Source organism: Triticum aestivum, chromosome 2D (assembly GCF_018294505.1).
Source record: "Triticum aestivum cultivar Chinese Spring chromosome 2D, IWGSC CS RefSeq v2.1, whole genome shotgun sequence".
Lineage (NCBI taxonomy): Eukaryota > Viridiplantae > Streptophyta > Magnoliopsida > Poales > Poaceae > Triticum > Triticum aestivum.
The window spans coordinates 402,754,927-402,766,812 of NC_057799.1; the positions used below are offsets into that span (position 1 = coordinate 402,754,927).

General features: G+C 49.6%; 1 protein-coding gene and 1 non-coding gene across 2 annotated transcripts; both read left to right on the forward strand.

The window, feature by feature from the left end:
• Positions 1 to 5,217: 5,217 nt before the first annotated feature.
• On the forward strand, positions 5,218 to 7,497 carry LOC123049430 (kinetochore protein SPC24 homolog). Its single transcript, XM_044472348.1, has 5 exons — positions 5,218 to 5,677; positions 6,013 to 6,154; positions 6,241 to 6,342; positions 6,820 to 6,893; positions 7,055 to 7,497. Exons 1-5 carry the CDS (start codon positions 5,497 to 5,499, stop codon positions 7,150 to 7,152), a joined length of 597 nt encoding a protein of 198 aa, XP_044328283.1. The 5' UTR covers positions 5,218 to 5,496; the 3' UTR covers positions 7,153 to 7,497.
• Positions 7,498 to 9,590: 2,093 nt separating this feature from the next.
• On the forward strand, positions 9,591 to 9,663 carry TRNAA-CGC (transfer RNA alanine (anticodon CGC)). The gene has a single exon. It is a non-coding gene; the product is annotated as a tRNA-Ala (tRNA).
• Positions 9,664 to 11,886: the final 2,223 nt, after the last annotated feature.

The following is an 11,886-nucleotide window of genomic DNA, read 5'->3' on the forward strand; positions in this document are numbered from 1 at the left end:
ATGGCGCCACTAATTGAACCCACACTCACTGACATGTGGGCCCAGGCGCTAATTAACCTAGATTAGTGCTAACGTAACACTAACTAACTCTGATAGTTAGTTGTTACACTGACATGTGGGTCCCAGCTGTCAGGTTTGACCTAGGCTGGCGCCTTTGACCTACTGACGTCACGATGATGTCATGCTGACGCAGCTAATCTTTTACTGGATTTATTCTTGTATAGGAAATTCCAGAAAATAGTGCTAACTTTGAAAAATCATAGAAATTAAACCGTAACTCCAAATGAAATAAATTATATATGAAAAATTATCAGAAAAATGCAATCTATCCATTTATGCTACTTTCATGCATGTTAAACCAACTTATACCTACTGTATAAGTGAAAACATGATAATGGCATCTTAAATGCTAAATATGGAGTTTGCATATGAACCCTTGGTCCATATGGACTTCATTTAAATTGTTGCTGGATGCATTAGTGCAAATCATAACATTATTACCATGTCACATTCATGCATCATATTGTTGCATTGCATTGATTGTATTTCTTCTCTATTGCCGGTATTGTCCCCTCTCGGTAGACGATGTTTCCAACGACGTGATCGATGACACCGATGAAGAGCTATACTATCTTCAGAAGTGTCAGGCAAGCAAAACCCCCTTGTTCATTCCGATACAATCCCACTCTCTCGCTCCTGCTCTCTTTTACTGCATTAGGACAACAGCGATTCAACTGTTACATGCTGCAGTAGTTGAACCCCTTTCCTCTGCATGACCTGTCATTGCCACAGTAAATAGATGAAACCCACTAGCATGAGCAGGAGTTGTTTGAGCCCTGATGTGCCTACTCATCCATGCTTGTTGTCATGCCTGCTACTGCTTAGAGTTGAGTCAGGTCTGATTCGTCGGGGATGAATTGGAATGTGGTGAACATGTCTTACTGTTGAGAGCTAAGTGTGTGAACGCGATTTGGTAAAGGTAGCGGTGAGAGGCCATGTAGGAGTACATGGTGGGTTGTCTCATTGAAACCGTCCTCAGGAACTGAGTTCTGTGTTTGTGATCCATGAACAGTTACTACCACACATTGGGCTCCGGGCGCTCCAAGCTCTCTCGACTTATTAATCAACCTGATCTCTGTCCAGGAGTTGCAACTAGTTTCTGGTGTTTGTAGGTAGTGTTAGTAGTCTACCAAGTGGCACCCGGTACAGGTGGGCTTGGGACAGACTAGGCACCGTGGCACGGTGTACCAAGCGTAGATCCATCCGTCGAGGTGGGCTTGGGAACCCTGTACACATCGTTTGGGGCCGTGAGCGACACCCCGGCCGGATCTCCTTGCGGATGGAACCCGAATAGGCGATAAACCTAGACGAGAGACTTGTGTGGTTAGTCAGGTCGTGGCCGACTCCCTCGCCAGGCTTCCACTTGAAGGTTGCCGAGGTACACGACGTGTACATGGTGGTAAGTGGCGAGAGCGTGTGTGAAGAAGTACACCCCTGCAGGGTTAATATGATCTATTCGAATAGCCGTGTCCGCGGTAAAGGACTTCTGGGTTGCCTGTACAGTTCATAGACAAGTGAAAGTGGATACTCTAAAATGCGCAAGATAAGCGTGAGTGCTATGGATGGCGTCCTCGTAGGGAGACGGGAGCGAATCGATAGTGGTGTATTGATATGGTGAATATGTGGACTCGTGTGCGCCACCTCAAAAGAGTTACTTGCAGTCGTAGTTCAGGATAGCCACCGAGTCAAAGCTGGCTTGCTGCAGTTAAACTCCACCACCCCCTTTGTTGATACCGATGCATATGTAGATAGTTCTGATGTAAGTCTTGCTGGGTACATTTGTACTCACGTTTGCTTATTTTATGTTTTGCAGAGAGACGTCAGTCTCGCTAGTAGTTCCGTGTGGACTTCGACGTTTAGCTTGATACCTCAGCTACGATCTTGTGCCCTCGGCAGGATCTGGTAGATAGTCAGGCTTCTAAGCCTTTTTCATTTATAGATGTCTGTACTCAGACATGTTAAGCTTCCGCATGTGCTTGTTGCTTGTATGCTCTGTATGTTTGGGTCATGAGACCCATGTTTGTAATATCTGGCTCTTCGGAGCCTAATGAATAAATACTCTGAGTCGTAGAGTCTTGTTGTGATGCCATGTTGTATTTGCACATATCGAGCATATTGTGTGTATGATTGAAATGCTTGGTATGTGTGGGATCCGACAACCTAGTTGTTTATCCTTGGTAGCCTCTCTTATGGGGAAATGTAGTCTTGTGCTTCCATGAGCCATAGTAGTCCGCTACAGCCCGGTTCACCGGAGTCCTGCTAGCCCAGCACTACTGCTCCGAAACACTTGACTGGCCGGCATGTGATTCACTTCGTTCCTGTGTCTGTCCCTTCGGGGAAATGTCACGCAGTGACATCCGGAGTCCTGCCTAGCCTGCTACAGCCCGGGTTCCCGGAGTCCTGTTAGCCCAGAGCTACAGCCCGGATTCGCACGCTGCTAACCGACATGCTCGATGTTGATTCATGTATGCCTGTCCCCGTAAGTTAGTGCCACTTTGAGTTCACGACTAGTCATGTCGGCCCGGGTTCTCTGTCATATGGATGCTAGCGACACTATCATATACGTGAGCCAAAAGACGCAAACGGTCCCGGGCCATGGTAAGGCGACACCCGTGGGAATACTGTGCGTGAGGCCGCAAAGTGATATGAGGTGTTACCGGCTAGATCGATGTGACTTGGAATCGGGGTCCTGACACGCCAGCCTCTGTCAGGGCAAGCAGTTGTCGAGGCAGCGTGGGAAAGCGGAGACGCCCACGTCCAATCAACCGCCACGCGTCGTCCGAGGCCGCAGGCTTTTGGGGCCCGCGGTGCTCCGAACTTGACCCTTGGCTTCGCCCCGAAGCCAAGCCCGAGCGCACCTTGGGCCCGGGGGCTACTGTCGGCGTTCTGGGAACGGGGGTCCCCAGACTTGCCTGCCTGCGGCCCACAGCGCGGCCAAGCAGCAGGCCGTACGACCCATCTTCGTCAACAAAGCACCCAAGACCCTCGCGAGGGTCCAAGCCTCGTGAGGCGGACGACGGAAGACCTCCTCTGGAGTGGCCTAGCCAGGCAGGCTCACGAGGAGCGGAGATATCAAGGCAAGGCAAACCTCACGAGGCTCTCGTGACGTGAGCCATGACGAACGGTACCAGACGGGTGCCAGGCAGGCGCCAGTGCGCGCAGCGTCCCTATTTCCTCTTTGGTGCTAAGGAGGCCAGCGCAGGCGAAGAGTACCGAGGCATCAGGCAAAGGTTGCCATATTGGTGCAACAAGACCAAGACCAGGAGGACGGCAAGGCGGAGGTCATCGTGGAGCCCAAGACGGCGTCACCCCAGAGCTTTTCGCAGGCGAAGACCGCTTTTGTCAGGATAGCTTGTACTAGCTGTCCCCCTTCAAATTTGCCCGCCGTTGTTGGCTCCCTTCCCGCTCGATATTTGGGAAGAGGACCAGGGCCTCTATAAATAGGACTAGCCACCACAGTAGGAGGCAACTGATCCCGAACTGGTTCAGATCATCCTCAACTACACAAGCACAAGAACACCTCAACCTCATGAGGTTGTTCTTCCCTTGTACTGTTCATCATCAGCCCAAGAGGCAATCCACCACCACCACACTGGAGTAGGGTATTACACCACAACGGTGGCCCGAACCAGTATAAACCCCGTGTCTTTTTGTGTTGCGAATTCGTCGAGTTCATCCGCGAGATCTTAGCGAGCTAGAGCATAGATTGGTAGGAGGGAGAGACTTCGCGCGCACCCTAGTGTTCGAACCTTAAGGGTTAGCCGGAACCCCACATCCAACACTATCAACTCTAAATGGTCCTATCGAACGACCTAACACATAACAGAGGAGGTGGAGGGGGTAGCTTACCTGCTTCGAGGTTGGGGTAGGCATGACGGAGACGAGGATGGCCGGACACAGTCGGGGAAGAAAGGGAGAAGCAGCAGCTGCTGCCGGGGAGTGCTGCTGTCGCCACTTGCCGCTGCAGGGAAGTGTCGCAGCCGCAGATCTGAGTTGTCGCCGCCGTCGCAGCCGCAGATCTAAGTAGTTGCCGCCGCCAGTGCCAATAACAAAGGAGGGCTTGTCCTACAGCTAGGGGTGAGGGTGTAAATGGGGTGGTGAGGGTATATTTCGCGCCATCCCACCTCGACCGATTTTCCCCTCCCGCCATCTCGGACTGGATCTCCCTGCACCGCGCCCTACACCGCATGTTCGTTTTCCGCCCGACTCAGCCCGACTCACTGGAAACGACAGATTCGAGTGTTCCCAGCGAGCCAGGCTGTGGGGTGCTTTAAGTTTCATGCCGATGTGAGCCAGACCAGTTTGCAGGCAACCAAACAGCCCATTTTTATCCCGCCTGGGCCTTTTTTTTTCAAGGGATACGTCAAAGATTGACGCATCAGGATCATAGATAGAATTGGTGGCCAAAAGAAAAGGCCATTGTTAGTACAACCATCTCTACGGCTGCTAGAGCCCTAAAATCCACATGCGGATTACTCACCCTCATCCCACCTATCTACCATACATGTGACTGAGCCACGTTCTCAAAGTAGGCCAGCCGCCCTCCAGTTCTGCGCCTCTAACTCAATCTTTACAAGCACGTCGTCCACCGATGGCGATGCCCCATTGAAGACAATGCCGTTCCGGTGTTTCCACAACATCCATAGCACCAGTGTTATCCCTGTCCACGCCTCCTTCCGAAAGTGCTTTTGGGGATTGAGTGTTGTCCACCATTCGACAAGGTTTGAATCTGTGGATGGCGTCCAATCCGGTCTTCCCCATGTGTTCATGATCTTGGCCCATACCTGTCGTGCTAGAACGCATCCGAGAAGCAAGTGATCCAACGTCTCCGGCGCTTGGTCACAGAAGGGACACGCCGGCGGGTGCGCCAGCTGTCGTCGTTGAAGCATATCCGCTGTCCAACATCTGTTCCTCGCCGCAAGCCATATGAAAAACTTACATGTGGGGGGTGCCCGACATCTCCAAATCTGCACAGCTCCCGCGTTCTCCGTTCTTCCCGCAAAGTGGGCACGGTACGCCGACTGCGCTGAGAATTGTCGTGTGCTCTCCCAGCTCCATGTTATGGCGTCATCTATGCCCAGCCGCAGCTCCACGTGCCGGGTCACGTCCACCAGCGCAATGAACTCGAGCAGAGCCTGCGCGCCCATGTGCGGGGACATATCTTGCCACCAATCCCGCCTGGGCCTGATTGGGCTGTATACAGCCTACCAAGGTCTATTAGGAAAATTGGAGCCCAAATCTGCCATTCTCCCTACGCTCCATTGTTGGAGAAAGTAGTCCGCCCAAATCGATCAAAAATCCATCGCGCCGTTCTCTCGGAAGTCACCGGCGGCGCCTAAACGCCGGTGTCCCACGGAGCCCAATCCATCTCTCTTCACCGGTTCGCGGCCTGTGGAAAGCGAAAGTGGTTGTTAGGGTTTTGCCGGCGCCTCTCCGATGGCGGAAGATGCTGGTAGTCGGATTGAGGTGGCCAACCTCCTTTCCCTCGGCGAGGACCTCGTCGGGGTGCTCCTGGGCAGCAAGGACGGCGAAGCCCTTGCGCAGGCCTGCGACGGGGCACGGATGCTGCGCTCCGCCTGCTGCTCCGACTCCGGGGACCTCGAGCTCCAAGTCAAAGGTCCGTTCTCTCCTGCTCTGTTGAGATTCCGATTCATGTCGTGTATAGGAGTCCTCGTGTGGTGAAGACGATTTGGTGCTCAAGTTCAGTGGGGGAAATTTAGACTGGCAATTTTTGAGTACGTGTGGTTGAAAATCCTGCTTAAAAGGGCCTGATTTTGAAACAAAAACTAGCATATCTAATTTACCTAGCATTCCAGCACTTGCATACCAAAGGATTCAAGGAACACTTTACATCCATTAATTCAAGCACCTTTGAAATAATTAGAGATGTGGTGATGGTTGACTATTTGAGAATTTGACAATAGAAGTGGCATGCTTCTTTTTGTGCAACAGAGTATCAGGAAAAATTAAACTCCTTCAAGGAAAAGTTAGACAAAGCAAAAGCTGAAACAGTTACTGATGAAGAACTGAACACGCTGCGAAATGAGATGGAGGAGAAACTCCGGGGGGAGCAACAGCTTCGCCAAGACTTAAGATAAGTTCTTATTTCAACATCTGTATCATTATCATCTGAATTGCTACCTTAAGTTGGATTGCTGATACAGTTTATGTTGTCAACACAGCGGTGAGTGCTGAGCTTGATAACCTAGACCGCCAAAGGGCTTCTATAGAAGAAAGAAAGGACGCTGTCAAGAAGAAGGAGAAAGACATGCTGAAGGCACAGTAAGTCCAGATTTGTATCACCGAGTACATGTATGTACATTTTGCTTTCGTAACTGCACACATGCCATCAGTGGGAAACTATTTGGATGGTCAAGCTAGCTAGAAAATCTCATCTGGGCTGTATAACTAGCAGCACCATTACGTTGTCCATCCCAACAGTAAGTTATATGTAGTGGCCTGTTTGATATTCACCGTTATATAAGAACTAGGATTGAAGTTCAAATCGGTATTTGTAGTTCATTACTAAATTATGAATTTGGATAATGCTACCGCTCCCTTATCTTCCCCCTGACATATTTTGCCATTGCATTTCATTGCACACAAGATTGTCGAGCAAAGTTTGGTGATTTTTCTAAACACTGGTTGGAATGTAAATGACTGGTTCCTCCTAATTCAGTATGAGTTGAGTTTCAGGACTGTTGCTTGTACCGGTTATCCTATTTCGCAGTTAAATTGACCAACTACATTTTTGTGCAGAAGTATGCTCTCCATGTGTGTGTCAGTTACAAATATCATGCCAGATTTCGAAGATCAGGAGAAGATTTCTGGATGTATCCTTTCAATATGTTACTGTTTTGGCTTCTTTTCTTGTACTGAAGGACATCAGTTTCTACCTATGGACGTCAAATAAACTACTATTCTGCATTTTGTCACTATATTATTTATATCTACAGCAAACAAAACTTGTGTGCAATCCTTAGCTTTTTATCAGATATTGTTGACAAGAATAGGAAGAAGCTAGATAAGTTCGAATTTGAGAAGACAATGTCACCAGTTGAGATCGGCGACAAGCTTTGGAAAATGATTTAGGGCCTGGTACCTGCAGATTGTAGTCATTGTACATTAGCAGCAATTGCATTTGTAGGCTGTTGTGCAAGGTAACCGCCCACCAATCGGAAGAATGCAACTCTCCCAGTTGCTTCAGATGACCTAGTTGTATGGCATCCTGTTATTCATATCTTGGCAAATATACTAGCTCAGCTCTGTTGTCGATCTGGATTTGATTTCCTGCACTGGCATTTCACTCACTTTTAGTTTGAGAAGCCAAATCTCCCTTATATCAGCACCTGCTACTCCATACCTCTTAGGCCTGTACGATGTGTAAAATGTAATGTTTGCCCTGTTTCTTTTTGTTGGATGTTTTTGTCACTTTTACTTTATGTTGCTCACCTGTATTGTTTAATTTTTTTTCCGAGAAAACGCAAGAGACTTTGCGTTTCATTTCATTGAACAAGAAGAAATCGGGGGTACAACTTCCAGAAAGGAGGGACACACACACATACACGACCGTCGTCACCAAGCGACTACAACTAGGTGAGGAGGTGCCCTCAACTACAGACATGCAACGACATTAGGCCTCGCCCAGCAGGGCAACGTCAGTGCCATTGCCAAACGCCTCTAGGGGCAGCGTCAGCGTCAGCGCCATTGCCAAACGCCTCCAGGGACGATTGCAGCCCCATGACTGCCCAGGCCAACGTACCTCGCACCCATGTGCCTAGAGAGTCGGCGGGCGAAGGGCAGGGCCTGACATGAACAGGTGAAACAATCGTTGGGGAAGCATGGGCGCTGGCATACGTTGCGATCTGCTCCCTGTGTAGCAGTCTATGCCAGCGCGATGCATCACCAGCCTCCATCTGCCGCATCAAACTCCACTTGCAGCCAAAGCAGCGCCTTCAAGAGGGGAACGGCGCTGAGACGCCGCCGCTGCCCGGACCGGGAGACCGGACCTGGGATTTCTCCTGGTGCTCGAGGAGGAGATCTGGTCAGGGTCATGCCAACGCCTCCAAGGAGGTGACGACACCCTCGGGCGTCGCCGTTGACAGCGCAGGCCGTCGCCGCGCGGGGATTTCGCCCTGACCCATGAACAAAGACCTCAGATGCAATGGCAGATCGGACTTGGCGAAGAACGTCGGAGAAGACCAGCACACATGGAGGGATGCCTAGGAACGTTGTCGTCACAGGAGAAGCACCGACCGGCGCAGCGCCAGCAGGCCGGCCACCGCCGGAAGGGCGACGAGCAGGCAACAGCAGCCACCTGCACCGCGCCGCCGCCGCGCCGGCCCGCAGCATCCGCCGCCAGGAACCGCCGAGGCACAACAAACAACAGCCATCAAGGACCGCCGCGCGCGTGCACACCCACCCAGCGGCTACCAACGGCGGCGGCCGGGAGGGGTGGAAGGAGGGGGCGGGTGGGTTGGGGCAGAAAAAGAATCGCAGGCCAGGGCGGGCCCGCGCGGCCCAGATCTGGGCGCCCTCATCTCTGCCGCTCGCAGCAGCGGCCGGCCGCCGCCTCAGCAGCGCCACCGCACGTGCAATCCACATCATCACGACCTCCCCTGAGCACAGACAACCGCCTGCCTCGCCACCGCGCGCTCCCGCCGCTCTAGCACACCAAAGAGCAGTGTGCGAGCCCACGAACAAGGGCCCCGCCGCCGCCGTCCACCGGCGAGGGCTTCGCCCGCCAGCATCCTCCGGCGACGGCGAGGGGAGGGAGGGGAGGAGGGGGCTTGGGGCGGCGGCTAGGGTTTCGCCACCCGAGTCGCCCCCTGAAAGCGACGCGGGGGCCGGGGGGGTGGGTGCTTCAGGGGGCATTTTCCAAAAAAAAGGCTTCCATTTGTTTAAAATCATGTTGAAATAATGTGATCACCATATATTGATGTATGATATGTAGAATATAAATGAAATATCATGTGCTCTGTTTGTTTCAATATATGGTTCATTCATTTATTTTCTTCTGTCCATAATTAATGAAAGGTAGAGGCACTTCTTGATTTATTTTTCTTTGACCAACAATTTGTGTAACCATGTTAGGATTGCGCGATGCAGATATATATCATTGGCTTCGACGGTTGATGTTGAAAAGATCACATCTCAATGCTATTGACTTTCATAGATGATCCACATTTAATTGGATATATTGTGGATTTTGAAAGTTGGGTGCATCGTGTATTTCTGGACGGAAGGAATATGGCTCTACATTTCATCAATCTCGAAATACTAGTACTGTGAAGTTTGTAGAACTTGCAAACCCAGCCACCCAGGTGGGTTTAGCTAGTGTTAATTTGAATGGCCGGCAAAAAAAAAATGCTTGATTCACGTGATCATCTTCTCAGACCAGGAAAGTGAAGCGCATCGAGCACCTGAATTAACAACTTGACAGAAAACAACGTGAGGGTGATACTTCCCATACTTTTTTGCATCTCTTCTACTCCAGATTAATTATAGGACAAATCATATACGTTCGCCAAGGGGATGTAGCTCATATGGTAGAGCGCTCGCTTCGCATGCGAGAGGCACGGGGTTCGATTTCCCGCTTCTCCATTTTTTTGCACTTTATGCTTCTATATCCCTATTTCTTGCTGTTATTTATAGATGATGTTTTAGCCAAACTCACGTATAAATCACACGTTTAGCCTTGGACCAATGTTGCTTCAAGATTTCACGCAAGCGCACATGGAGAACTGCAGCGTGCTTCTGTCTCGCGACGTTGCCGTCTGTTTAGTGATGATTCTGAGGGCTCGTATTTGCTTGTTTTGGGCAGTGGTGCGCGATGAGCCTATTTCCCGCTTCTCCATTTTTTTGCACTTTATGCTTCTATATCCCTATTTCTTGCTGTTATTTATAGATGATGTTTTAGCCAAACTCACGTATAAATCACACGTTTAGCCTTGGACCAATGTTGCTTCAAGATTCACGCAAGCGCACATGGAGAACTGCAGCGTGCTTCTGTCTCGCGACGTTGCCGTCTGTTTAGTGATGATTCTGAGGGCTCGTATTTGCTTGTTTTGGGCAGTGGTGCGCGATGAGCCTATTTTGTGCTTTCCTCCTGAGGTGTGTGTGTTTTGCCGTTCGTATTTGCGTTTTGCTTCTAATTGTAAACAAGGCGATGTTATTACTACGGGAGAAATCACTAGTTAAAACGTATCTCTTGTAAAGGCCACTTTCACCTTCTCTCGTGGTGACAAGTGTCATAGTGCATGTGTTATATATTTCGTAACCTGAGAGTTTTGCTATAACGCCCCGGTCACAATCACCGGTTCAAGGCCGTTACGCCTATCATGATTTAGACTAGCCCTCACATATCAACTAGTTTTTTTTATGCACTTTATTCTCACTCGTGTGTATTTAGGATCAACTTTCGGGTCAGTCACCCATCCTCAAACCGCACCAAGTCAAGAACGCTTAACTTTGAAGTTATTTACGAATGAGCTCTCGGAAAAGAAGAAATTCCTTATTAATATGAGTAATCTATCATTACTATTAAGTCAGGACATCACATTTGCGATTTTTTTCCGTAGATTTGTTTATTTAAGACATTTTGTCTCTTGAACCGTGTGTCCAAATCATGAACTATTTTCACAGTTGGGTTTCTTCTAAACTTGACTGTATTTTTTTTCACACAGTTTGCTTCACATTGGGAAAAGAAAAAAAAGCAAAAACTATCATGAAAACCTAGAAGAAACCAAGCACGATCCAAAAAAACGCGTATAGAAAAAGGAAAAAAAGATGTGTTTCTCGCGAGCGCCCAGAAAACAGGTAATGTGTTCGCACACGAACACGTCACCGTGTACCTCCAACATCAAGGGTGATGCACCGCAGCTCACGTTGAAGAAGACCCGTTCGGAAGCGTGGTCCGCAAGCAATCTGGCGGGCGCTTTTGAGGACCCAAAACCCCACACGCCCGAAGGGACCCCGTCAGCGCGCACGGCGGCTATGGGCTGCCATAGGTCGACCAAATCACCCCTAGGGCCTCAATGTTCGCCGCCCTGCAATGAAGAAGAACGAACGAAGAACGAGAAAGAAGAATAAGGGAGAGAGATAAAAGTAAAGGTAAAAGATGATAGATTGATTTGTCGATTGTGTGTTGTTGTTTAATCGGCCGTCACCTCTTGTTTATATAAGAGGCGGATGGACTTCCCGTACAGGAATAGGACTTGCCTAGCCGTCCAAATCATCAAAACCTAAAAAACACAGACTAATCACGACCTCTGGCCCGGATGTCCGGCTCAAGGCCCGAATGATCCGGCCAAACCCAGTTTTCTGACAGCAGTTCACTAATCGGGCTGTAACTTTTGCATACGAACTTGAATTAAGATGATTCTTATATCAAAATCAACCATCTCGACAAGACGCACAACTTTGCTGCTGAAAACTTTTTGACCCGAGGCCGTCTTGAGGGTGTTTAGGGCTGTTTTCTAACATCTGCAGCAGAAGAATCATCCGGACATCCGGACTCTTGCCCGGATTGTCCGGCCTCACCCAGATCATCCAGGAGTAGACCTAGATCATCCGGCTTCGTCGTAAACCTTCTGTTGTCTGGGTCGTTTGTGCGGCCTTCGGCCGGATGGTCCGGCCAAACATTGCTGCAGCGCACGGTTTTGGCTGTATAATTCACATACGACCTTGGACGGGGACAATTTATATATCAAAATCGCCCATTTCGACGAGACAAAGAACTTTGCAGTTGAAAGCTTTTTCATCCAAGGCCATCTTAATTAGGTTTCATGACATTCTTTAATCTGATGTCAATACGAGCATCTCTAA